The sequence below is a fragment of the Centropristis striata genome, chromosome 7 (assembly GCF_030273125.1).
Source record: "Centropristis striata isolate RG_2023a ecotype Rhode Island chromosome 7, C.striata_1.0, whole genome shotgun sequence".
NCBI lineage: Eukaryota > Metazoa > Chordata > Actinopteri > Perciformes > Serranidae > Centropristis > Centropristis striata.
The window spans coordinates 6,874,171-6,902,068 of record NC_081523.1 but is presented as its reverse complement, the minus strand read 5'-3'; the positions used below and the strand labels follow the sequence as shown (position 1 = coordinate 6,902,068).

At 37.9% G+C, this 27,898-nt stretch overlaps 1 protein-coding gene across 3 annotated transcripts in view; it reads right to left on the bottom strand.

The window, feature by feature from the left end:
- The window catches only part of ksr2 (kinase suppressor of ras 2), a 191,141-nt gene that overhangs the window by 36,338 nt on the left and 126,905 nt on the right, over positions 1 to 27,898 (bottom strand). For all 3 annotated transcript variants that reach the window (XM_059336669.1, XM_059336668.1, XM_059336671.1), the window contains 9 exons: positions 26,876 to 26,959; positions 26,488 to 26,573; positions 23,771 to 23,791; positions 23,371 to 23,480; positions 14,963 to 15,131; positions 13,338 to 13,379; positions 10,258 to 10,327; positions 2,443 to 2,491; positions 60 to 421 (listed from right to left, as the gene is read on the bottom strand). In XM_059336669.1, the coding sequence (XP_059192652.1) occupies positions 60 to 421; positions 2,443 to 2,491; positions 10,258 to 10,327; positions 13,338 to 13,379; positions 14,963 to 15,131; positions 23,371 to 23,480; positions 23,771 to 23,791; positions 26,488 to 26,573; positions 26,876 to 26,959 (993 nt within the window). The remainder of the gene's footprint in view (positions 1 to 59; positions 422 to 2,442; positions 2,492 to 10,257; positions 10,328 to 13,337; positions 13,380 to 14,962; positions 15,132 to 23,370; positions 23,481 to 23,770; positions 23,792 to 26,487; positions 26,574 to 26,875; positions 26,960 to 27,898) is intronic.

Sequence of the window (27,898 nt, the reverse complement as noted above, 5' to 3'; positions counted from 1 at the left end):
AAATGAAACCTGGAGAGTTGATTTCCGAGCAACGCAACCTGTCACTTCTTCATCCTTACCTGGTGATGATTGCCAGGTGCGGTGGGCTCATGCAGGCCCCCATAAACAGCACCACGTTCTCGTGGCGAGTGTTTCGGTAGGCCATCACCTCACGCTTGAAGGCCTTGAGCTGGTCCTCGTTGTCGCGCTCGATGTCGATCAAGCGGATGGCCACCTCGCCGTGCCAGCGCCCGTGGAAAACTTTGCCGAAGCGCCCCTTGCCGATCATCTCCCCGATCTCCAGCTGCTCAAACGGGATGTCCCACTCCTGCAGGAAGATGCTGGTCTGGCTGTGCTTGCGCGGGAAGTTGCGAGCCGACAGGAGCGACAGGTTCATCTCCTCGAACTCGTCGCCGGAGTCCTCGTCGTTGCCCTCCTCGTTCTGTGGGAAAAAGCAAAAAATAAATGTAGCTGTTCTTTGTACGGAGGGGCGTTTGGTAGAAAACTGCCAATTCGAGCATCCATAAAATTAACAATTATTCAATTAATTGCTATGTTTTTATGTATGTATAAAAACATGCATACATGGGCAAAATAAAAGATATGAATACAGTTCTATGCAAAATAATCAGTTCATCATTCGTTCTTTCCATTTACAATTGGCAATGAAAAATCAAATAATGAAAAATTGACTGGTTATTTTGTTATGTCTTTTATTATAACACAAAAAAACGGGGGGAAAATGCTTATTTTTTCATATTTCAATATTAGGCAGTCCTGATGCCCGTTTTTCCATTTCGTATTTTTAATCTGAGCCTAATATTGAAATATGCAAAAAAACAAGCATTTTTGTTTTTTGTGTTATAATAAAAAAAACAAATAATAAAATAACCAGTCAATTTTTCATTATTTGATTTTTGATTGCCAATTGAAAATGGAAAGAACGAATGATACACAGATTCAAAAGCCTGTTTTGATAACGGACGCTTTTATTTTGACGAAAAGAGACTTCCTGTTGATCGTAAAACTAACTCAAGTGAGTTTAAACGGTCAAGACAACGTCAAGGAGTTCAATGTTTTAGTTTTAGCCCCCGAAGAGGCATAAGGTTAGTTTTAACAGTAATCTTGCATATTTAATTGTGTTTTGTGTTTAAATAAGTTTATGGTAAAATTAAACTCAGTAATTCATGCTTGCAAGGTTTGATACTGTAAGATAGTTTTGCTCAAATTAATAGTCTTGTATTTCTGTGTGTTTTATAATTGTTATTGCAACTTTCAGTTTGCAAACTGTAGCTTTATCCGACTTAATTCTCAGCTCATTGGCTTATTGACGTACGGCTGCAGAACTGAACGCTCAGAGATAAAATTAAAATTAAAAAAGACACAGATCGATTAAAAAATCCACGTGATCGACCAAATTCTGAACTATTCTTAATTCTTCCCATCCCTAGTTCCTTGGTAGCTGTCTCGGCCTGCATTTCACAGATTTTACACATTTGCAAGTATGGTGATTAAAATTGCTCCCATCCAAAACAAAGAGGTGGTGTTAAAATATTCTTCCGAGACGTCAAATGCTTTTATTATGATTAAATGCCATTCAGCAGCTGGAGGATTACAATCTGCTGAAACCTCCTCCAAACTGAATTCCAGAGATAAGAAACATACGTGGTTGTTTCTCTGCTGAATTGTGGTGTCATATTAGTTTTTTAAATTGCTACATGTACAACAATTCTATCTTTATCCCTGAATTTTAGTTCATTTCCGACCAGCATGTTGTAATGAAGTAATAAGGAAAGAAATCTCCTCAAACTTTCCCCAAGGTATATTTGACATGAATGTATCTATTTGAGGATATCAATAAATATGTACTCAGGGATGTTTAAATCTAAAATATACTATATTACTATACTATAAAAAAACTCATATATGCATATTTCCTCTATATAAAACACGTTATTTTAGTCCAGTAGTCTGCATTTGAATCACTGACTGCTGTTTGGGCCATAACCAATATAAAAAGAGAGTTATGAAACAGCCAGAGGAGAAAACTGGCTGATTTATTCTGATTTGATTTTAAATATAATGTACCGCAGGAGTGAAAATTTCCTATTCAAAGACGCCTGCTGGAATATTATTCAAGGCAATCTGCATCACATTTTCTCAAGATATATCATTGTTACGACGACGATAAGTGAAGCTGCATCTTTTTCTATCTTGCTGCTTTTGATACAAAACATACCTGCAGGCTCCCCGGAGAGCTCGGCTAAATTATGCTAAATGAGAGAACACCGTAAATGACTGCGACAAGTGACGGCGAGAGCTGTATTTTGTCTTCATTTTGGACTCGCTAATTCGGTGATTCCACACCGATATTACTGACAAAAGTGTGGAGAAATAAAACAATGTTGTGAATGAGAAAACTAGCATTCAAAAAAGCATCACAAAGGTGAAAAGAGGACTCACGTCTGATGTAGGTTCAACTTCGATTTGAAGTAAAGGGTTGCCTTCATTCCTAGAAGCACATAAGAACAGATGAAGACATAAATCCATAAGAAAATTAAGCAAATACATTACTTTTCACTTGTGAGTCTACGTGTTGTTGTCATTCCTTTGCTTGATATTTTGGCTGTTAAGGTTTTTATGTCCTTATTTAGTATTATCGATCTAGTCTTGATATCTAGTATCCTTGTGATGTTGCAGTCTTGATCGATGCCCCCAAAAGCCTTTATTTAGTTTATCTACTTCAGGGGTCTCAAACTCAAATTACCTGGGGGCCGCAAAAGACACAAAATTACAACAAAAAAAGACACAAGACGGAAAAAAAACTAAATTACTTAAAAAAGACACAAAATTACCAAAAAAGACACAAAATTACCAAAAAAAGACACAAAATTATTAATTTTAAAAAGACACAAAATGACAGAAAAAAAACTAAATTACCTAAAAAAGACACAAAATGACCAAAAAAAGACCCAAAATTACCCAAAAAAGGACACAAAATGACATTACATAACATTTCTACTTCTTCCGGTAACAACAACACAGCAGATAATAAACTGTCCGGTAGCAGCTGCCTTTCTTTTTGTTAACGTCGTCATAGAATCAAGTGAAACAAAGCTCCAGCTGGAGCAATAAAGGGACCTTCCACACACAACACGGTAAAGAGACATTCATATAAAACTCACATTAAACTTTCATATCAAGGTGGGGGCCACAAAATATCGTCACAAGGGCCGCAATTGGCCCGCGGGCCGCAAGTTTGAGACCCATGATTTACATCATTATATATTAAAACAGTTGATAATACATGTTGGAGTGGAGATGGGAAAGGAAAAGTCATTGAATGGGAAACAAACTGGATTAATAAACAGAACATAACCCTGCAGCCTGGCACTGACTAACTAAAGTTTCAGTTTTAAAAATATATTTCACCAAGTTTTCCTGGAAGGGACAGTGACAGTCACCACTTTATGATGATGCACGACTTTCTCCTGCAACTTAAATGAACTGATTGCATGTGTCTGGTTTATGTAATACACCTGAAACCTTGAATATGTAAGCTGTGATTTCATGGAGAAAGTAAGGTCCTGTATTGAGGACATTTTTACTGCAGCTAGCAAACTGTTTCTACACTTCAGCAGGAAATGGAAAGATGTGGTAGAATTTACTTATTCTTATCCAAATATGTTTACAAAATGCAACAAAATGTTTTCCCTGGATATCTCAGGGGGGAGAACCTGACAACCTGTCACTCTCAGCATGTGCCAAACAAAAAAAATAAAAACTCTCTAATTTATTTACTCTATTCCCCCATGCTGAGGCGACCAGCTCCAGGTGTTTGGCTCTCCACACCTGCTCCTAATACTGTTAATTAGAGTGGGTGGAGCCACTTGGCAGGAATGTAGATTCCTCTAATAATCCTCCTTAAAGCTCTGAGGTCGCTTCCACATATAAAGTCTGGTGGAGTTGGAGCGGCTCAGTGGTGAAGTTGTTCATTTGGTTTGGTTTGCTTCCACACTGATCTTTATAAAGCGCACCAAGCATTGTGTAGTGACCCGATTGCTACTCAAAAAAGATGCCACTAGTATGATGAGATCCCGTTTATAGTGTTTTACGCGCACAAATGAAATGTCCAGTTTCTGTATATCAATTAACTGCGTTTATTGTAACATTTCCAAACAAAGGTATACTTCTTTCTTAAACAAATAGTTACATTTCCAACTTATACATCACATTTCTGTGCGTAAAATACTATAAACGGGATCTCATAATTTTTTTTGAATAGCAATCAGGTCACTACAAAAGCAAAACCTGTGTGCCTCTCGGGCATCTCACCACAATCAGTCATACACCGGTGCCTTATATTAACATGAAATCAGGAACCCATAATGAGCGCTCTTCTCCACCCGGTGTTGGGAGGCGCAAACAAACAAATAAACAATCAAAGCAAAATGGCTCTTACACATTGTAATTGATGTCCTTTGTCTATTGGACAGAATATGTGAGGGAAAGAGCTGACACGTTTTCAAAGAAAGTCAGACTTTAATGTATTGTTGGCTGAGTTTTATTCACTTTTATGCTGCATTGATTGAATGATTAGTCACCATTCTGTCGCTAAATAATTTGAAGACTTTGTTGTGTGTATGTTCTGTGATCGTCTGACCAAATTTCGATACGTGCCTTTACTTCATTATTAGATCACGTCTGTCCACATTTGTCATACCGGCTGCTATCCTGCCTGGTGTTGACTCTTAAATTTCCACCAAAATTGCGTTGTGTTTAACTTCCTTCCTTTGGTTTGGACAGCGTTCTCACCTGCAACCAACCGAACTCTGGTGAAGTTGGAAGCGAACCGAGATCCCCATTTTTTAGCAGACCAGAGTTCCGTTTGTTTGAGCGTTCACACCAGCAAAAAACAAAAGGACTATCTGAAAAAAACGTACCAGAGTTCGTTTCAAGCGGACGTAACAGCCCCTTAGATTTGTTTCTTTCTAAATATGTCAAAGGTATTTTGCTCATTTTTATCTCTAAGTAATTACTTAATATTTTTACGAACAGATTAAATTAGAATGTAGATTCCTCTAATAACCCTCCTTACTACACTAAGGTCGCTTTCACATATAAAGTCTGGTGGAGTCGGAGCGATTCAATGGTGAAGTTGTCCATTTGGTTTGCTTTGCTTCCACACTGAGCTTTATAAAGCGCACCAAGCATTGTAATTAATGTCCTTCGTCTATTGGACAGAATATGTGAGGGAAACAGACTTTAATGTATTGTTGGCTGAGTTTTTTAAAAACTTTTATGCTGCATTGATCCGCTGTGCAATTGAATCCATTAGCCATCATTCAGTCGCTAAATAAAAAGACTTTGTTGTGTGTTGTTGTGCTGTGATCGTTCGACCAAATTTCAATCAGTGTCTGACTTCACCATTGGAACGTCTCTCCTTCAAACTTTATTTATATAGCCCTTTTCATACATATAAATGCAACACAAAGAGGTTTTACAAAAAGACGTAGACCTTGAGACATGTTTCAAGTCTGCTGCCTCCGTGCCTGACGTTGATTCTCAAATTTCCACCAAAATTTAACCCAGAATGCTCTGTGTTTTGGTTCGCTTCCTACCTTTGGTTCAGGCTCCTTTCTCAGCTGCAGCGAACCAAACTCTGGTGCACTTGGAGGCAAACGCCTATTTTTTTTTTATCGGACCAGAGTTTAATTATTTGGTCGGCACCAGAGTTTGTTTCAAGCGGACCAAACTACCCATTAGACTTGTTTCTTTCTAAATAATTTCTGAAAAACAAATCTTTTTTTCATTTTGTATCTCTAAGGGCGTTTTCACACCTGAAAGTCCGAACCAAGGTCCAGACCAAGGTCCGTGTTCTGTTACATTGTCTACATTTGGTCCGGTTGGTTTTGGTTTCACACTGCAAAAGGAATAACGACTTTACAAGACAATTCTACTGGACACGTCATCTCCATGTGGACTTCTGCGGCTCATTTTGTTTTGGTTACGCTGCGTTGTTAGGCCGGCCGGCATCTGACCTCAGTGTTACTTCCTTAACGTGTTTACACAAAATGAATCCAGCGAACCACCTTTTACCTGTACTAATACTTTTGCTGGTCTTTTGCTACCAGCAGCACCAGCTTAATGAGCAATACGTGAGAGAGCTTGGTCTTCACAAGATGAGCCTCCTCATCATGACAAAACTATATCGCCGTCGACAGGAGAGGAGGAGAAAACGGCTCGAAATCCTGCGAGTTATGGCAGTCTTTTCCTGTACCGTAATTCGAGAGCAGAAGAAGAAAAAAACTTCCTGTCATTGATACGAAGGTCCGAACTATAAAAAAAGTTGTTTTCACAATGCAAAAGGTTCGGACCTTGGACCATTTGGTCCGGACCGAGACCACTTCTTTTGGTCGGCACCTTTCACACGTAGAATTTAGGTTCGGATCAAACTGAAAAGTCCTACAGTCCGGACCAAACGAGATAGGTGTGAAAGTGTAAGTAATTACTTAATATTTTACGATCAGATTAAATTGAAAGCATCACTGGACCACAGGCTTTTATACTGTAGATCACCTGCAGTGGTCCACAGGTGGTAAGAGCACTTCACATCAAGACTATTTGACAGATAAGTTAATAAAACGTGAACAGGATTAAATAGAAGAAAGAAAGGCCACTCCTAATTACCCGCTGCATTTCCTGACCCTAATATTTAATTTTACGGTCACACGGTATGAACTTTCAAGTGCACTGGCGCCCTGAGCCCCTATTAATTCCTGACCCTGACACGTACACCGTCACCTACACCATGGGTGCCAAGGACACGACACAAATGAACCCACTATCCCCTCCTCAACCCGTCCTCCTCTGTCCACATAACGGGCTGCTAACATCAGCGTGTAACCTCTCACAACCTTTCTCTGGTATATTAACACTTGTTCGTCGAGCAATCCCGGACTCTGTGCAGCAGGTGAGGCAGCGGCTAAAATAATGTGACTCCTGCAGCGCCGAGGGCTCCTACCGACGGTTCAATCTCCGCTCTAATGAGGGGTACCTGCCGGGTGTAGGGGTCTGAGACGGCCCCTCATTAACCCTGGGACGAGGCCATTAAGGCCAAAGAAACCTGCGAGCTGCCACTGCAGGAGCATACAAAGGTGAGGGGAAGGAGGGACAATAGCTTTAATTAAATCAGGGGGATATGGGTTTCATATGCACACTAATGCATTCACGTTCGCCAAAAGGGAAAGAACCAAAGACTGAGTGAGGAGTGATGAAATCTTCCATCTAGGGATAAGGTAATGAGCACAGACACAAGGGTTCGTTTTTCATGTTTTCACCTTTTTGCAAAAGGTGTTTTTCATGATCTAATTAATAAATGTTAACTCTATGGAGTCTTGGGCTATTTCGTCCACTTTTGAATCCTTTCCATCCTGCCTGTATACACCACTTAAAATATGTTTAAATGCCTGTTTCATTATGAGCTGAACAAACACTGCAAAACCTGAAATCTAAGTAAGATTAAATATCTTAGATCAAGGGGATATATGCTTATTTTTCTGGGTCTGATAAGATATTTCTTCTTAGTCAGCATCTTTTAAGTTTGACTGTTTCACTTGTTTCAAGTGTTTTGGATCTTAATCGTCTAAATAATAATAATATTACAGCTTGTTACTTAGATTTTATGACCTATACTGAGTAAATACAGGCTTGAAACTAGAATATCAAAAGTTACAGCTGTTTCATTCATTGCTATTTCAAAGAAATCATAACTTTGACATAATTTGACCTCTTCACATAAAAACAAGCAGCCAGATGGAAATATTTGTAGCTATATCAAGAAAAGTACACTAGTTTTAATATGATGTTGCTTCAATAGGTTTCAATAAATATAATGCCTTTGCATATCATTATGTCAAAATGATGGCTCTAGCATTTACTTATTATTAATTCAAGAATATTTTTCAACATATTGAGAAAATTGGTCACATGTATTTCAATAGAATCAAGAAAAATGCACTTGTTATTTAGAATATTATTAGAATAGAATTATTTAGTTAGAATACACTGATTCTAAGGTATTTGTGGGTTCATTGAGATTAGATATTTTTACTTGTTTTGGAAAGTCTTGACAAGAAACATTTTCTTGTTCCATTTGCAGATAAATTTAAGCAAAATAAACCTAATATTTGTACTTTTTTTCCTTGTTTTTGTGAGGTGGCTTTTTGCAGTGCATTTTATGACTAGAACAAGTATTTTGTTAGGGGACATTTCAACATGAGGTGCATCTTCAACAGTCAAACAACACAGTGACTCACGCCTTCTTATAAAACCTCCCCTAATTAGCAACTGATTGAGCACAGGATGGAAGGAAAGGGAGGAGAGTGTCTAGGTCATGGTTGAGGCACACTCAACTTCTTTATTCTCCACAGATTTTACCTATAGATATAAATATAAATATAAAATACTTCCTATATAACTCCATAAATTTACAGTATAAGGGTTGATTGTGTCCAAATGTAAATGACCATCTTATCCTTGCTGAGTTTCCCTCCCCCAGTGATCAACTGCCTCCGCAGCTGCAACTCATTCACAATCAGCCCCAGCGTGTGTGTGTGTGTGTTCTTGTACTTCCTACATAGTGAGGGCCGGAACACATTCTTTAACCAACAGAGTGAGGACATTTCTGCAAAGTGAGGACATTTCGGCCGGTCCTCACTTCTTTAAAGGCTTTTTTGAGATTTCAGACTTTGTTTTAAGGGTTAAAGGTTACATGATAACAATAATTAACTGAAACTGTATTGTGTGGTTACAAAACTAACTAAAATTATAGTGAAAATGTCCTTCGTTTTCGTCTTTGTCAACTTTTTTCATACATAATGAAGATGGATAAGGCAAAGGAAATAAAGGCAAAATTTACTGTGACCTCTTTTAATCTTCCACCCAACAAATACCACATTACAAAAAACTAAAACTTACACTAAAATTAATAAAAACTAAACTAAAAAACTAAAGCATTTAAAAAAAATAAATACTAAACTAAAACTAGCAAACTCACTCTAAAAACTCATTAAAACAAACTGAATTTGAAAACAAACAAAAAAACAAAAACAAAAAAATTAAAAAAACTAATGAAAAATCCCAAACTATCATAACCTCTCAAGGGAATTCACTCTTCCAATGAGGGCCCTCACAAAGATATAAGTACAAGAATGTGTGTGTGTGTGTGTGTGTGTGTGTGTGTGTGTGTGTGTGTAGACCTGCTTCTGTCTGATCATATACTAAAAAGAAAAGAATCCCCATATGCATTTTTCACACATTGTGTGGATTTAAATATAATCGGAACATACAGAAAATAATCGTTGTCACATCATCATGATTATGGTAATGCATTTTCCTCTAGACCTCAAACAATCTGGGATTATTCAAACATACATGGAGCCCACTGTGATGTATGCATAATATTGTGTTATCATCTCATTCTGATTATTTCCAGGCATTGCTTTCAATTTTTTTTTTTTTTATCTCAAAGCTTCGTGTACGTGGCATGAAAACATCACCTAAGGTTGTTTTTTTTTAAATCCAAATAACATGCACAGCTCAATGCTTTACAGTCCTGACAATGTTAAATGTAAATTAGAATGTTAAAAGTTATTTATTTCCGTTTATATGTTTAACCTCTGTCCTATACCATGGGGCCCTTTTCTGTCTAGGGACCTTTTCATGACTGTGTTGATATTTACTAAATTAAATTAATGACATTACATGCTATTGATTAATCCGTTACAATCTATGGGCCATGTTTCATCTCCATTGACCGTCCATACCGCCTATAGATGGATGTTCTCCTGCCCCGTTTTCTCGTGATAGATTGAGATCCTGATCTAATTAACATCTGGGTCGAAAAACATCTCATCACTCCTCCTCCTCTTCCGGTTGTTTTCCCATGACCACTGGCTTCCTCAAAGAGCCACTGGGAATCCAGTTGGCATCCCAAGTGTAGCGTGAACTAAAGGCCATGCTGACATTAGTCTCTGAGTATTCGTCATGTCGGCTCTCGCATTGAAATTGTCACCCAAATATCTGTGCTCCAATAAGTTTGACTTGGCCTCTGACCAGCGGCCACGGCGAGGAGGAGAGGAGGAGAGGAAAGGGAGGAGGAGAGGAGAGGAGAGGAGAGCGAGATAAGGCCTGATGAAGATCAGAAGTACTTTCTTAATTTCCTTAAAGGCAGACGTATGCTTTTATTCAATTACTTCTGTAATAGAATCTACTCACCCTGGTTCAGACAGGACAGGGTGCAGGATGACCTGCGGCGCTCGGCTTGGAGGAGCTTCTGGAGCAACATCTGCAGATATTAAGAGGCACAAATATCAAACGGACAATTTAGAACAAAGTGCATTCAGCATTTAATCATTTGGATGTTGTTTATGTCTATGTTTTGTAAAAAAGAAGTGCGTGATTTCAGCTACAGGTAGGGTAGATAGATAGATAGATAGATAGATAGATTACTTTATTCATCCCCGAAGGGAAATTCGGTTGTCACAGCAGTTCGGTATTCAAGTACAATAAAATACAATAGAATAAAATACTGAGGTAGCATAAATAAAAACAACAATAGAAAAAAACACAGAATAGAACAAGGACACTTAAGAAGTTAAAAAAGAACATCGCTTGGTAGGATGGTTGACAAGATGAAGGTAATTATACTGGTGATGTGATGGCAACAATGCTACAGTGACTAGACGGTATATAATAATAATAATAATAGTACAGTATATATTATATATAATATAATATGTAATAATAGATAATAAACAATATAGAAATAAAATGAAAAATATAAATAAAGTAATTATTAGTAAAATAATATGATATATAATATATAATAATAATGGTTATAATAATAATAATAATAAATAAGGCTGGTAAGGCCGGTATAATAATAATAGTAGTATATTACAGTATATAGTAATAATGGCAGCAACAGTATATATAATAATAATAATAGTAATAATATTAATAACATAGCAAAGTGTCAGGAGTGTAAGATTTAGTGCAAAGATTTAGTGCATTTCAGTAATGTGGGTTCTGGCAGAGGTAGATGAGTTATAGAGTCTTATTGCAGAAGGAAGGAAGGACTTCCTGTATCGTTCCTTGGAGCAGCGGGGTTGTATGAGTCTGTGGCTGAAGCTGCTCTTTAGCTTGTCCAGTGTTTTGTGGAGGGGGTGGGAGGGATTGTCCATGATAGCCAGCAGTTTTGCCAGTTTTGCCAGATTTGTCCCCATCTTGAGCTGGATTTTTCCGCATCAAGGAGTTAAAACTTACACCGAATTCATTTAACCCATTGAAGCCTGGAAAGCGGATATGTCGTTTTGTAGTATTTGTATAAGCTCTCAAATATTTTTAGAATTTCATTTCTATCTGCTACAGAGGCTGAAAAATCTATTATTTAGTAGAAGCGTTGACACTTCTGTTGAATTTCCAGAAAAACTTCAGGTTTTAGGGGGTTATTTTAAAATCGCCCAGAGGTTTTACAGGCGTTTCAGGCCTCAATGGGTTAATTCCAAGAAAACATCTTTTAGTGCAACTTACTGCTCAAACAAGCCACATAAGTACATTTTTTACATTTGCACAGGGAGTGTCTCTGCATTGCAAGGTTTGTGAGGCTGGTATAAATCATTCTTATTTATCTGACATTAAAATAAGTTAACTAACAATTTTTTTCGGCACTGTTAAATCAACAAAATGTCTTTTTGCTGGCTTTACAGCAGCAAATGTGTCCACTGCTTTGAAAATACAGCGTCAAATGTGCCATCTACGGCTATGTTGTGAATATAATGTGCGTTTAATGCCTGACAAAGGGTTCACGACTAAAACGTTTGATTTTCAAAACACTTACATGCTGGCGGTGTGCTGGAATTCAGCGTGTTTTGTTTGCACCTGGTGTGCAGAAATATTTGCTGCACAATGGAAACCCCTCGCATTCTCTTGTGCCTATTGAATTCCCTTTTTCTCTTTCTTGTCATAATTTGCATGGAAATATCAATCAATGTCCGCACGGTGGGAACAGCGGCATGCTCCGTGGTATGTACAGAAACAATTTATGTGTTGATATACTGTACAACGCTGTGATATCACTCAGCTGCACCTTCACAGTTTGAGTCTTTAAAGCTTGCAGAAAGAGCTATTTAATTGGATGACGGAGACGTATGGCATATACTGCTTGTCATATTACAGGAGGAAGAGAAAAGAGCAGGTTGAATTTGCTTTTCCTGCTATTTGGAAGCGCTCCTGTTCAACACGGGATATGAGTGAGGTCAGCCGTGGTGGTATCTACCTCTGAAAGACATCAGTGAATTTGCCGCCACGCTTGCCGACCGTGCTGGCACGCTCCGACAATTTGTGACACAAAGTGGGAGCCACAAAGAAAAAGCATTTCCCTTTGTGGCACGGTGCATTAGTAGCTGGCAGCGTCGCCGCACAGCGAGAAGGACGTGGTTCTGTTGTCTGTGTGGTGCCTGCATGGATGTTTGCATGGATTTACTCCAAAGACCAGCAAGCCAGGAGGATCGGAGGCTCTAAATTGGCCAATGGTGTGAATCTGTGCCAGTCTCTCTGTCTGTGATCTCACTGACTGACAACTTTTGTAGTCCTACTCTCTCTCTCCACCAAAAATGAAGCCCCTTGTGACGGTAAAAATGAGCACTTGTGGAAAGACAATAGGTGAATGCGTTATAAATCATACTGTAATTTCCCCCGGGAGGCTTATGTAAATGTGTTTTTATTTTATTCTTTAAACGAGGAGTCGGCGTTTACAGTAAATTTAATTTGACGTGAATGTGGCATTAGCTCCACTTTCAGCATAATGGTTTTTGATTGATGGGACTAACAGTAAGTGGTGGTGTTTGACCGTGCTGTTCTGCAGCTCATAAAAGGTAGCTGATGTAATTTAGCTGAAAAACAGACAACAGGATGTGTGGCTACAATAATCATACGGCCGTGCGCTGTATATTAAGGCATTTCCAAAGAACACGTCTCCCCAATTACGCCTCATTCTTTTCCTCACACCACTCCAGGTTGTCTCGGCTATAATAACCTGCCAAATGAGCAAAGACTGTGTGCGACCAGTGTGGGCAAAAAGCAAAGAGTCTGGGCACTGACAAATCATTAGGAGGCCCAAATGAGACAAGCAACGAGTGGGTGTAGGGGCCGAGAGTTTTGCAGCAGGCCAAGGTGAGGAGATGAAATCCAACAACATCAAAAGAGAACCTCCTCATCCTCCTCCTCTTTACTTTTTCCATGGCTGGTTCTAGTGCATTTTGGGTAGGGGTAATGATCAATTATGAGGCACTTACCTGGAAAGATGAACTGCTGTTTGTATTTGAAATAACTGGAGGCTGTGGAGAGAAACACAAGTAGAGCTGTGAGTTTGTGAAAAGTCAAACAAACTGTTAATAGGGCGCCACTTAAACCAGGAAGGAAGTTAGCATGTTAGCGCCCTGGGGTCTCTCCTCTCAAACTCAATGAGGATTTTGAATGGGTTGGTGGTAAAATGCCTGAAATAAGCTCTGTGGTTAGCTAAGGAGATGTTTGCGTTTTGTTGTGCAACATAAAATAGTTAGTAAATACCCCTACTTGTGAATTTTGACATTGCCCTTAAAAAAGGCGGTTGCTAACAAGTGGCTAAATGAGACTACAGTGGTTGTCGCGGATATTAAGCATCATCAAGCCAGACAAGGACGGCAACTCTCTCACTAGTCCGCTTTACAGCCTCTAGTCATGTTTTTCAGTGCTCTTGCAAGGTCTTGTAGATTGTAGATTAGGTTAACAAACAATTTATTAGGCTGCGTTTTCACTAGCTTGTCAAAACCGCTATTAGCTTGTCTGAAGCTAACAGTAGGCTGTGGAGAGAAACACAAGGAGAACTGGAGTTTGTGAAAAGTCAAACAACAACTGTTAATAGGGCGCCACTTAAACCATGACGTAAGTTAGCATGTTAGCATCCTGGGGTCTATCCTCTAAAACTCAATGAGGATTTTGAATGGGTCGGTTAGATGCCTGAAATAAGAACTGTGGTTAGCACAAGCTAAAGAGATGTTAGCGTTTTGTTGTACGATGTAAATTACACAAGTAAATACTCCTAATTGTGAATTTTGACATCTTAAAAGGGTGGTTGCTAACAAGTGGCTAAATGAGACGACAGTGGTTGTGGTGGATATTAAACATCATCATGCAGGACACGGACAGAGCTCTCTCACTAGTCCGCCTTACAGCCTCTAGTCATGTTTTTCTTGCAAACTCTTGTAGATTGTAGATTAGGTTAACAAACTATTTATTAGGCTACAGTTTCACTAGCTTGCTTGTCTGAAGCTAACGGTAGTGACGTAGAAGTCATGTGACCTTGTTGTAGTTCTCTATAGCATAACGTTAGCTTTTTTACTTCTGTCGGCTTCATTAACGCTTCAAACATAATAAAAGTTGTGTTCATTTGAGAAGATTATCCTGCTGAACAAAACGCGTAAGCATCAGTTTGTCACAGAGCTTATTTTCTGCAATGATCCAAAATCAAATGCAAAAAACCATAGTGATGCTACTTCCAGGTTGGCCTACAAAAATATGTAACTTTATTTGCTTTCTATTTCCAGACAGAGGATTTTATCTGTCTGAAGACTTGCAATACTGTCTGTTAAACATTAAAAAATATACATATATGCATTTTGGTGTCTTTCATTGAACCAAACTCAACTCACAACAAACTATGAATCCTAAACCGGGGTACAAAACCATGACTTTTGCGTTACTTCCCTATTAGCAAGCTAGCATGCTAAACTAAGAGGGTGAACATGGTAAACATCATACCTGCTTTACATCAACACGTTAGCATTTTCATTGTGATCATGTCAAGACTAAAGGTTAGTTGCTTTTACAACAAGGCTGTCAAATGTTTGAATTTCAGTGTATGCAGGTACGTTTTTAATACCTGTCAGGTTGAACTGTTTCTGTTGCCGTGCAGACTGTGGGGAGGGGTGAAGGGGCGAGGGAGGAGTGGCACTGCTGGGCAGAGGAGGAGCCGGGGAGGACGGGGTGGAGGAGGTGGTGGATGAGGGGTTACTGCTGGAGTCCGGTTGGTACGGGACCGGGATGTGATCCTGAGAAGAGAAACAGAACAAAAAAAACCTTAAAACTTCACTGCTGGTGATTTTGCAAGTTTCAGACTGTTAATCACAAAATGCTTGCACTCTACTTTATTGTTGGCCTCTTTCTGAATCATACCACACGTTTCTAGATTGATTTTCTACCTTCCAGGCAGCACTTGGTTTCCATTAATTTCAGTACAATATGAAAATCAACTTGCAGAGACGTGAAACTTGCCCGACAGAGGCAATCCATCACAATGAGCAATACGCTGCCTTTACTTTTTTGACAAAGTTATGTTAGCATAGTGTGGAGCTGCAGTTGTGAACAGGAAGCATTTTTATTTTATTTTTAAACACTCGGTGCATTCAAGGATGCTCCCACATAAAAAAAAATAAGGTTGGCTGAAGTAAATCAGGAAGACTTCTTTGCACGCTTACACCCATAACATTTGTGCATATTTCTCTCAATCAGCTGACTTTTAAACCTGTGATGCACAACATATAAACACCTTCTAATGCACAACATGGGTCAAAAATGACCCGCATTCATTTTCCATGTTATTTCATGCTGGCTGTGTCTGAACATCTTTTTTTTTTATTACAACAGATCATTATATCCATTTTTCCTTTCATATTTTATGAAGAAAAATAGTTTTTGTATTATTACATCAAGTTTACACACATGGATCAAAAATGACCTTGTGCATTAGAAGCATAGTGATACAAAAAGTGATTCACTGAATTAACAATTTGAGTAAATGTGTAACTATGTTTGTCTTATTTTGAAGGTTTAACTTTAAAAGAGTTGTTAGAACCACCAGATTACATTGGAAAATCACATATTTTAACATTTGAGACTTATTAGAGCCACCAAAAAATAATTTCCATTGGAAAAACATAAATTTAACAAAATAGAATAGTTAATATTTGTGTCTTCTTTGTCAGGTTTTAAATTGGTGACAACATATAAACACCTTCTAATGCACAACATGGGTCTAAAATGACCTTGTGCATTAGAAGCATAGTGATAAAAAAGGGTTTTTATTCAAAAAGTAAGAAATTAAAACAAAAAATTAGGATATATGATGATCAAAAACAAGTTATTTGAGGAAAACCTGCAATACTGAAAGATGATATTAATTTATTGCAAAGATATAGAATATAAAAACTTAGTCGGGTCACTTTAGACCCATGTTGTGCATCAAAGGGTTAATGCTCTAATTGTTCACTTCAACTGATCTGATCTCACCATGACACCGTTTATTAATAAGAGATTGTAAAACTGTTCTTCTCCAGGCTGCTTTTGCCATCTCGATCAAGTCTTCCACAGTAATCTGCTTCTGGTCACATCTGTTCAGTTCTTCGTCTGAAGATGTAACTTTACCAAACTCAATTTTCAGATCTACATTACGACCACTGTCTAGACTCCATCCAATATCAATTCAAATAATGGCTAAATAAAATAATTTCATAATGGAGTCAAATTAGCCAGAGGCTGTTCTGCGTGCCATTTATTTCATTAATCACTCAAAAATAATCACTTTTTTTTAAATAACTCTTCTGATTGAACAGACTCTGCTGAAAAAGCACTTTATTAATTACACAGTCTGTAAAATGTAATACAAAAGACAAACAGTAAGCAAAGATTGTGTTCAGCAGCCAACTCTTTAATCTCACATGTCAGAGCGTCCCTGAATGCACCAGCACTTACTACTCAATGATAACTGGACTGACAAAAAAATGTAAAGTCTCTGAAACTTGATTTCAACAGCTTAGCAACTGAAATGAATGGAAATCAATGGCTGCCTTGAAGATAGAGAAATCAATCTGAAGAGTTAGGGTGCGCTTTGAACAAAGTAGTCTGAGATGATGTAAACTATATGCAATTTGTAATAAATGAGCTAAAGCTGGAAGTGATTAATCATTTGAGAAGTTACTGCAGAAAAAGGTAGAGAAACCGCTTTCATCTATAAATATATTTGTGGCTCTTTTCCTCCTTTATATGATCACATATTTACCAACAGAGTGCAGATTACTGATGTCATCATTGATTAATTCTGGGTTTTGGTATATGAAGACCATTAAGGCTTTAAAAACCTTATTGTAAAATCCAGTGGGTCTCAACTGGGTCAAATATCTGGCGTGAATTCTGTTGGAAAAATATTATGCGTTTTTTCATTACACCAGCTCAAAAAAGATACTGTCGAACTGGAGATGCCTGTTGGAGGTGTGGTATTGAAGGAATTTCCATGTTTTCTGGAACTGTAAAATTATTCAAAGATATTCGGTTGAGATTCATCATCATGTGCAGAATGTGTTCTCAATTGTTTTCCCCTTTTTATTTGAAACTCTGTATCTCTGTAACATAATACTAGACAACTTAAGCAATGGAGACAAGAAACTGCTTTATAATCTTTTAGCAGCAAGCAAAAAGGCCATTACCAGAAGATAAACCAAGAAATGAGGACTGGATCAACATTATACAAGAAATCTACTAAATGGAAAAAGTGACTTTTTCAACTAAAATTGCAAATGGACTTATTTTACAAAACTTGGTCAAAATGGACAGAATATGTCAAGCCTATAAGTTCTGACTTTATGTGAAGCTGTCGTTTAACTAACATTTAACTAACAATGACTGCTGCAAATGATGATGCTAGGTGAAAAAGATGATGCTGTGTGATTTAGGTACCCCCCACCCCAACTGTTCCTGTTCTTTGTTCTGTATAAAATGTTAAAAAATTCCTCAATAAAAAGTGAATTTAAAAAAAAAGAATAAAAAAAACCTTACTGTAGGTATATCCAACTTAATAAGTGCACTTTTGATCTCCAAGGAATCGACTAGGACTAGACTCTGGACAGGCTCGGGTCACGGATGTTCATTGTGATACTTCTAGAACAGGGGTCGGCAACCTTTACTAACAAAAGAGCCATTGTTGGCCAAAATAAGAGAAAAACAGTCAGAATGGAGCCGCAAATCTTATTTTGAGCCTTAGAATGAAGATAAAAAGCCAATTAAGTCTAAATTAGCCTACCGATATTATTAATAGGTCATAATCAGCATTTATTACTATGATTTTGTCAGAATGCAGCCCGGACCCGAGTGCAAATCAGAGGCTGGAAACCGAAGAAATATCTCAGAAGATTTAGAATCGAAAGCTAGTCTAGCAAGGGGAATTAAAAACTAGACTTGAAGTTTATTTTAAATTTAGAGGTTACGGCAATTGCCCGCAGACTTTCATAACCTATGAAGCACATTTTAGATGACTAATATGACACAAAAAAAGACACTAAAAGACATGAAAAGGATTCAAAAATGGACAAAATAGCCCAAGACTCCATAGAGTTAAACTGTCTTTTATAACGCCTAACTGTCAGGGAAATTCTTTGGAAAATGTACCTAGAACATTATGACAGTTAATACATGATTTTCTAGCAAAGAGATCAGGAGATCACCCACACCATGAGAAAAGAAAAACTCATTAGGCAAGTCTGCTCTGTGAATCCTGATCGAATGATCTGGTCATTACGATAAGATGAAAACAGGAATTTGGACTCTCCCCAGAGTTCTCTTATATCAAAATTGGAACAAAACAGAAAATCAGAGGACATGAGTGAGAGTTACACAGAAGTTATCATGCACAAATATAGTAGAAAAATGGATGTCACAGAATGATTTCTCTTCAGTGTTGTTCTACACTGCAAAAAAGGTGTGTCTAAAAACAAGATAAAAACACTAAGTCTGAGGGAAATGATCTTGCTGCATGGACAGATAATTTCACTTGACAAGATGTCTTGAATTAAGAGTGTTAAATCTAGAAATAAGCATGTTGAACGCTTAAAATGGGAAATTAACTCTTAAAACACGATAAATTATCTAACACTTCTAAATCTAAGCTTTTTTATCTTGGTAAGAAATAAATAATTTGCAGTGTGATCATTGGATTTGTCAGTCACCTTTGACATTTGTCTCTGTTTTTGATATCTTTCATTAAAATCCCGCACAAGGCTGTAATTCAAATCTATATTGTTGTCAGTTGTTTTTTTTCAAAGATTTTCTACAACATTACCAGGAGGTTTTTTTGCCCTAAACCTATTTCAGTGGTTTTGTAGCAAAAATTCACAGAAACTGCGAACAGCGTACCATAAGTGTATGTGTAATGATGTGTGTCATGGGTCTGAAACTCACGGCCAATTGCAGCCCTCGTGACGATATTTTGTGGCCCCCACCTTGATATGAAAGTTTAAAGGAACACTCCACCGTTTTTTCATATTAAAACATGTTATTCGGTCAAGTAAGACGAGTTGATACAGACCTCTTGCGTCTCAATGCGTGCACTCAATCGCCCTGGCGCGCGGCGCCACTTGGCTAGCACTTAGCTTAGCCCAGTTCATTCATTAGGATCCAAACAGATGGACAGTTAGAAGCGACCAAACTCCTCCACGTTTTCCCTATTTAAATACAGCTACACGAGTAGTTAAACGACCAAGTATGGCGACACAAAATAAAATGTGGCGCTTTTCTAAGCAGATAAAAAGGATAACTATAATGTATGGCGGAATAGCACTTGGGACCACTTCGACTCGGCGCAGTAATATCATCACTCCTGAGGGGAGAAGATTTTTCAGGTTCTGTTTGGATCCTAATGAATGAACTGGGCTAAGCTAAGTGCTAGCCAAGTGGCGCCGCGCGCCAGGGCGATTGAGTGCACGCATTGAGACGCAAGAGGTCTGTATCAACTCGTCTTACTTGACCGAATAACATGTTTTAATATGAAAAAACGGTGGAGTGTTCCTTTAACGTGAGTTTTATATGAATGGCACTTTACCGTGTTGTGTGTGCAAGGTCCCCTTTAATTACTTTTTTTTGTAATTTTGTGTCTTTTTTTGGTATTTTTGTGTCTTTTTTTAAACTATTTTGTCTTTTTTTAGTATTTTCTGTCTTTTTTTGGTAATTCTGTGTCTTTTTGTAATCATTTTGTGTCTTTTTCTAGTAATTTTGTGTATTTTTTTTGGTTATTTTGTGTCTTTTTTGGGTCATTTTGTGTCTTTTTTAAATAATGTTTTGTCTTTTTTGGTAATTATGTGTGTTTTTTGGTCATTTTGTGTCTTTTTTTGTAATTTTGTCTCTTTTTTGGGTCATTTTGTGTCTTTTTTTTGTGGTAATTTTGTGTCTTTTTTTGGTCATTTTGATACTGCCTCCAGCGGCCACCAGGTAATTTGAGTTTGAGACCCCTGATGTGTGTGCTTTTTTTAGAACGCACCGCTGTACCGGGGCCACTTTATGTCCATATGTGTCGTAATGAGTGGTACTGACATACAACCTATTCTGTCGATCTTGTTTCCCACCACATACAGCAGGTGCCTTTTTATTATTTCCGCCAATGCCCCTCATATATACTGAGTCCACCAGTGAATACTACTACTGCTACGATGCTAATCCTCAAAGGAGTCCAATATTATTGAGTGAATGTACTCTGACTCATGTTGAAAACCACATTTATCGACCCTTTATTTGCCATTAGAGCGGCTCAAATCATCATGGGATGTTTTCAAATGTAGCAGATTTGTCGGATAAACAGTTCAATCCTTTAGTTTCAACGAGCAACAGAAGGATGGTTCTACTATCCTTAAGCACAAAACAACCATAACATGGATGAGTCATTGAGTCTCTGATCAATACCAGTAATCCACCAACCACTACGCCAGATGCTGAGATTTCCAGGTGTTAACACACAGCATGAGCTGCTCAATACTGAGTTTATGTAGCGGAGGGCTGTAATGTCCTAGTTTTTGCTGTCAGGATAATCGATTCTTCTAAAAAATGCAATAATTTAGCACAAAAGCTCCAAGTCACAAAGACCTTCTCACCATAAACACACCGAGGATGCTTAATTTGAGCACAATATTTTAAGTCACAATCAAAAATCCAAATCTAAATCTAAAGGGATGCTCATCCTAAAATCCAAAATATTTTTTTTTTCCCGTAGTGTTATTGACCAATCTAGATTGACTTAGTGTGAGCTGCCAAGTCTTAGAGATGTCTGCCTTCTGCTGAATATATTGAGAGTAGATAGCCAAAAAAATACATTTCAAAAATCTATTTGTCATTCCAGAAATCATGATCCGGTTCCTCAAGATAATCCATAAACCATCTGTGAGCAGTTTCATGCAGGAACTATTTTATATCTAGTAAAGTATGATATATTATAGCTGTTATTGTACTTCTAATGAGCCAATAAACTACCTGACTTGCAGATGTGCTTTTGTAGATTGAAGCAGTATGTCAGTAGATCATAGTACTTTAGGTAAATACAGGATCCATTAAAGTGTTTTAACCTAAGTAATATCTGAGGAATCTTGTTTTTTGCGCTTCAGGATTGGCCTTCTCATCTCAACCAGGGGTAGGCAGCAGTTGCTCCCTGTGGCTGTGACCAAAAATGTATACGAAATGAAACAATTATTTCCTAAATTTTCATTTATCATTGGTGTAGGCCCAAAGTAATTTGTACCCTTCAGTTGTAAAAATGTGTAGCTTATATAAAGCATTTAAATATGTATATATATTTTTTTTTTTTCACATCTTAGTCAACTAAAATGTGCATTCTAGCTAACGAAAGTCTACGGCCTGACACCTTCACCTCTAAAATTTACCAACTTCAAGTCTAATTTTGAGTTTTTTCTAGCGAGGCTAGCTTTCAATATTTCTTTCCTCTCATTTGCACCTGGGTCCTTGCTGCATTCTGACAAAAACATTAATAAATCCTAATTAATCCTCTGGGGTCTATGATAACATGTTTTTTTTTTTTTAAAGCACCGTAACAAAAAAACGAGGTCACTTGGAGCGCTGCTGTCGACTTCACTCCAAATTACAGACTTGAAACTTTCTCCAGTTTTTTGTTTGACTTTCTGAGGTCACGTAAAACCAAAGATATGATCGTTTTAATTTGATAGTACAAAAATATTTTTTCAAGTATAAAAGTAGGATGGGACGAGGCAGGCGTGGCATTCTGTAAAAATGGCAAAAAGGGCTCTAATCATCTAACACTGTTCCTATAAATAAACTTGTTTTTATGGTATTTTTTATGTATAGTTTTATTATATATTTGAATTTTACCTTTTATATGTTAATATTTGTAACCTATGTTTTACATTTTTCAGGTCTTAAACAGTTCATTGAGCATATTTGTGGTTTTTATTGTCATAAATAGTAAAATTCTATTTCCGATTTCAGGATTTTTGTGTTTTTTTGGGCTCAATATGTTAATAAAGTGGGTTAAAGTGAAAAAATTAATAGTCAGATCATGTTGAAGTTTTGCTGAGAAAATACCAAATACCAAACATGAGCATAGTAAATATTATGTGGTATATAAAGGGCAAATAGAACTATCAGTAATGTTGGAAGACTAATTTAGACTTGGTAGGCTGCGTTCTTCTTCATCAAAAGGCTCAAAATAAGGTTTGCGGCTCCATTTCAACATTTTTTCTCTTTTTCTGGTCAACAATGGCTCTTCTGTTAGTAACGGTTGCCAACACCTGTCCTAAATCATCCTGAAAGACTAAATAAGCCTGAATTTCAAAACCACAACCTAATTAAAATGGTAATAATGAATAAAAAAGTTATATTATTTCAGGGTGATTTAGATTTTTGGTGTCAAATGTTTTACTGTTCATTTATCTCCAAGTTTTTTATGTTGTCACGCCATTAGATATGCTACAAAAAAGTGCAAAAAGAAGCTGTAGAGTTTCAAAAACAACACTTAAAAACTCATCTACAGCCACCACTTTGACAGTTTGAGTTTGCAGAGAAGAGCAACAAGACAGATTCTGTTTATCTTTTCACATGATGTGGTTATCATTTTCCAGCAGTTTTGAAGAAGAAACATAAAAAAAGGTCGTGCATTTTTAAGGGGCTCAGAGCCACATCTTCGCTTTCTCTCTTAACGCTCACATTTGGCTCACAATATTTCCATTATTTCGGTACCACCATGGGAATGTTGTGGGAATCAGTGTTTCTCTGGAGCTGAGAAAATTGTTAGATATGCTGGCTGCAAAATATTCAATGTATGAAAACAAATCCATCTGTGTAAACATCAATACGGCAGAAGGATATTTTCGTACGGTTTCATGATCCCCTGAGAGCGACACAATGACTCATAACCACTTTTCAGCCCCCCAAAATGGAAGCAAATGTGATATGTAGGACAGGTTACGCAGACATTGTAATACACGGTTTATTTTTTGCACGTACCTTGTTGATTTTGTTGGTTTTGGGAAGCGTCTGACTGATGTGCAGGTCTGTGTACCTGAGCGGGTTGTTGATGTCACATGGCACTGATTCGGTCCGTACCAGACGAGCTACTGCAGGGAGGGGAGAAAAAAAGCAGAAAAAAAAGCACAGAGGAACAATGAAGCACTGTGGGAGACTGTAATGAAACAATACTTCCATAATAGCTTTAGGGAAATTAAGAGAAACTCTTTATCAGGCCGTGCTTCTCATGTGAAAAATGAACAAACTGCCTTTTCTTTAACGCCAGCCATTTGTTATCGCATACAGACACAAAAAAGTTTCCTTAAGCAAACTATGTCATTAAGAAACTGTCATTTTTCTCTCGCTAAAGCAGGATAGAAGTCTAATTAGTGTTCTTTACCTTGAGTTGTTCCTTGGTGATCTTATTGGGGGGAGAGGGGGAGGAGGGAGGAGGGGGAAGGCAGAGAAAGGACAAAAGAATCTCAATTCTGATAGCAGATAATGGGAATTTTTTCCAGTTCGTGCAAACAGTGCATGATACAGTCACATTTGTCAAACCTAAATGGCTTAATTAATCAGCAGATAACCTTGTGTCTGCAGAAACCAGCAAAGACGTTCGCTTTTAAGGAAAAAGGACGTCTCTTCAGTAGCTTTAAGGACACATTAAAGTATGGGAATAATCATGAGGGCAGAATACAGTATATATTTAGATTTATAAACACGTGTTTTCCCGGCGCATGTATTTACTATGAGTCACGAGAACAAGAACACAGGTTAGATCTGCCTTCAAAACAAATGCAACGTTCCGGTAAACGTTATTTTATTGCATTTTCACAATCAGAAAATAAACTTATGAATACATGAATGGAAGCACATAAAGGCTATTCGGTAACACTTTCTATGAAGACTACATCTATAGTGAAGATTTATAAGTCATTATAAGCTATATTTATAACTGTTGATATAGTGCATCATGAATCTTTATATGTGTTTATGAGTGCAGTCATAATGCATTATGATTGATTATAATGAGCATTATAATTCACTATGAATGCGCTCATAATGCACTATAGATGTAGTCTTCATAGAAAGTGTTACCGGCTATTCTATTCTATATTTTTTAAAAATACATAAACAAGTAAAACTCAATAAATAGTAAAGGAAAAAGCTCATGCATATGCATAATGCATAAACACAACACATTTTTTTAAGCTTTTGCCTATCAGTGTCAGGCAGAAATGTATTTAGAGTACAGCATTACAGTAATAGTTAGTGTAACAAATTATTGATACAATTTCAGTGATAATAAACTCCCCATTACTCCCAAATCAAATACATCACTACAACCTCACTTTCACTACATTAACATCTGTCGTGGAGTTGCATAATCTGACTCTGAAAGGAAATCAGGTGATTCCTGAATGTCAGCAAAGCTAATAATGGCTAGCTAGCAGCCAAGACGCAGCATGTAAATCAGTCATCGGTCAATAACGGGAGCTGTTTCCCATTGCCGGGAGGCACATTTATTCTTCTGACGGACGTGAACCACTTTACCACACCACCAGTTTCAGTGCCATACTATAATTACTATCGTTTCTCATTACTAGGAGGCACATTTTTCTTTTTATTGGCTAAGCCAATTATCCACTTAATCACACCACCAGCCATAGTGCCAAGTTACTGTTCTCTAGCCAATAAAGGTGTATCCGCGCTGATCCCAGTAGTGTACAGTCCCTGGTTTTCACATGGTTTGAATTGGTTGTGACGTTTGTGTATTATACTCAGGTGGCAACCTCCTGGTCTGAGCGGGGAGGCAAACCAGGAAGTGCTTTAAGCTGCATTCTACCGAAAATTCCAGCAGGGGGCGCTAAGTTTGGTTGCAAAAACATTTCTGTCCATTCATTTCAATGCAAAATGAGAAAACTTCTCACTTGATTTATTACCTTAGAATTTTTTTTTTAGGACAACATTATAGTCTCAATCGCTAGTAAAAAATATTCTTCAAGACAAATTGATGTTAATAGTTCTAATAATGGCCCCATTTAGAAGAAAATAGAAGATAAAGAATCGTATGATTTGGGGCGTGGCTACCTTTGATTGACAGGTCACTAACAAGGGGAGCCGTCATCAGGAGAGAAGTAGAACAAAGCGTATCCATGGCAACGTGTCATTAAAGTAATATATAACGTTATATAGATATAAAAAAGGACGTTTACTGGTTTGGTCTCATAACTTTGACCCTTTCACTGTATCTTCACTTAATGACAGTTTATTTGAATGTTTTGTTCAGTAAAAATGTCTTCTTCAGTGTTTGGTTGGACTAATAGACTTCCAACGGGCCACAAACCAACAGGTGACGTCACGGTGACTACGTCCATTATTAATACAGTCTATGGTTACACTTTGTCAACTGAAGCAAACCATGTTGCCTTCGGTGTTTGAGAACAACAATCTTTTTTTACATCGCCTTCAAGAGGGCTAGAGCACCACACTAGTTAAAATGAACAAAATTGCTTAAAAATATATTTGTTCAATTTACCGTCTGAGAGTCAGTGATCCGAGTCAGTAGAAAAACTTCCCAACACTATTCTGCAGCCAATCAGAGGCTGAGCTTTCACGCAAACAAACACAGGCCTACGTCTCTAGCAGCTTACAGCGGATGTCTGTATAGTTGGTACATTGTACTTGTTTGGGTCGGTTCATGTTTTGGGGAAATCAATATTAACTCTTCAGTCTGGACGTCAAATTTTGCATGTATTAATGAAACAAGATGAAAATTAACTTTGCATTCTGACTGAACAAACCTTCAACCTTCTCGTTAGATTGTTGAAGTAACACAGTCTGGTATTAGTGTTCACTGACTTTCAAGTAGTAATCATCAACAATGAAAATGACCATAAAATGAAAATATCAATCATTCTATCTTTCCTCAAAAAATAAAAAAAATAAAGACAAGCAGATTCAAGTAACTTCATAAACACATTTTCCTATATGACACCTGGCTCAGAAAAAGAGAAACAGCTGTATCTATAGTAACAACATATTATTACCTTTCAAAGTATATCACCACGAATGTTAATTATGTGTGTCTGTGCAGCTGAGTTGTTGAAAAGTTACCTTTGAGGGATTCTCGTCCGCCTCGCTGTATGATCAATAAATGGCAAGGTGGGGCTTCTTTGGTGCATTTGTTGTGGCACTTCAGCCTGAGTGCAAGAGACCAGAAATTAGATTAGAGTTTGCTTCGTTGTTGTGAATTATTTGAATTTGTTTACATGGAGACTTATGCAAAGTTAGAGCATCGACTTGTAGCAAAACAGACAAGAGATGACTATTTTGATTGTTTCTATGGGTGACACATGTTTATGATCTTTGTGTTTTTCTATCACTTAAAGAAATGACAAACAATTTTGGAAATAATGATTGATTTAACAGTGTATATTAGACACAAATCACTTGTACTGTTGCATAAATTGTGTTCGAGACAAAAGCCAGTCTGGATACGTACTTGCAGTTTTTACATTTCAGTCCAAACAACATTCCCTTTCCACATACTATGCATGTCTGGGACATCCAATACTTTGTAGAAAACCTGCAGGGAAAGGAAGAGAGGCGAGATGAGGACATTTAATAAAAAAAAGTCAGGACATCACTTTGAGCTTGTTGCACATCTCTATAGAGCTGTGGATTACACTGCTTCTGACCTTTTTGCCTTTCATAACATTCTCTCATACTGACGGACGGATTTTTTTCCCAAAGAAGACGCCACATTCCCCGCGTAACCTTTTCTACGGAGGATAATGAAAGCCTGGAGAAGGTACTTTTTGTAAAAGTGTTTACCTCTCTAATCTCCTTCACCTGCTGATTTAATTTGGGCCCATTTCATTTTCATCTTGCAGTAACCCTGCGTGAATGAACATCTCAGGCAGTCGCTCTGACGGGGTCCGTGGGGTTTAGCATCAATACAGCAATCAGGCCGAGTGATGGCGGCTCAGGGGCCCGCGCCGCTCTTAAAGGTTCACCTCTCAAACAAACCAAACCACAATGTGCTCGCCACTTATTTCCCTGCACGGACCGACCGAGCGGCTCGAGCACGTATGTGACTGTTGGCTGTATTTACTGATGCAACGGCTGGACGCCAGCAGCGCCGCTGGCTGGCTAATGGCAGGTGACTAATGTAGTTTGACAGAATCCAAATCTCTTTATTAGGGCCCTCCTTCGCCTCAATTGAGAGGCACAACTCAATCCAACCCCTGACGGATTTTTTAGTGGACTTTGCCGTCAGATGTGAACGACGATGTGACATTAAGGACAGATTCTGCATAAAGAAAATGTTCTGCTCAGCACAGTGGAGGCCCTACAGCCAAAGTGGTGCATTGTGTACCGGCGACGCACATGCACTTATCGTAACAGGCCAACAATGCGATCAAGGGCACACGTTCGGAATATGCAAATTGGCCCGTCAAGGAGATTGCTGGATGGAATAATGGCGTTTCTCTTAAAAAAACAGCCTTTAATCTTCAAATAACGG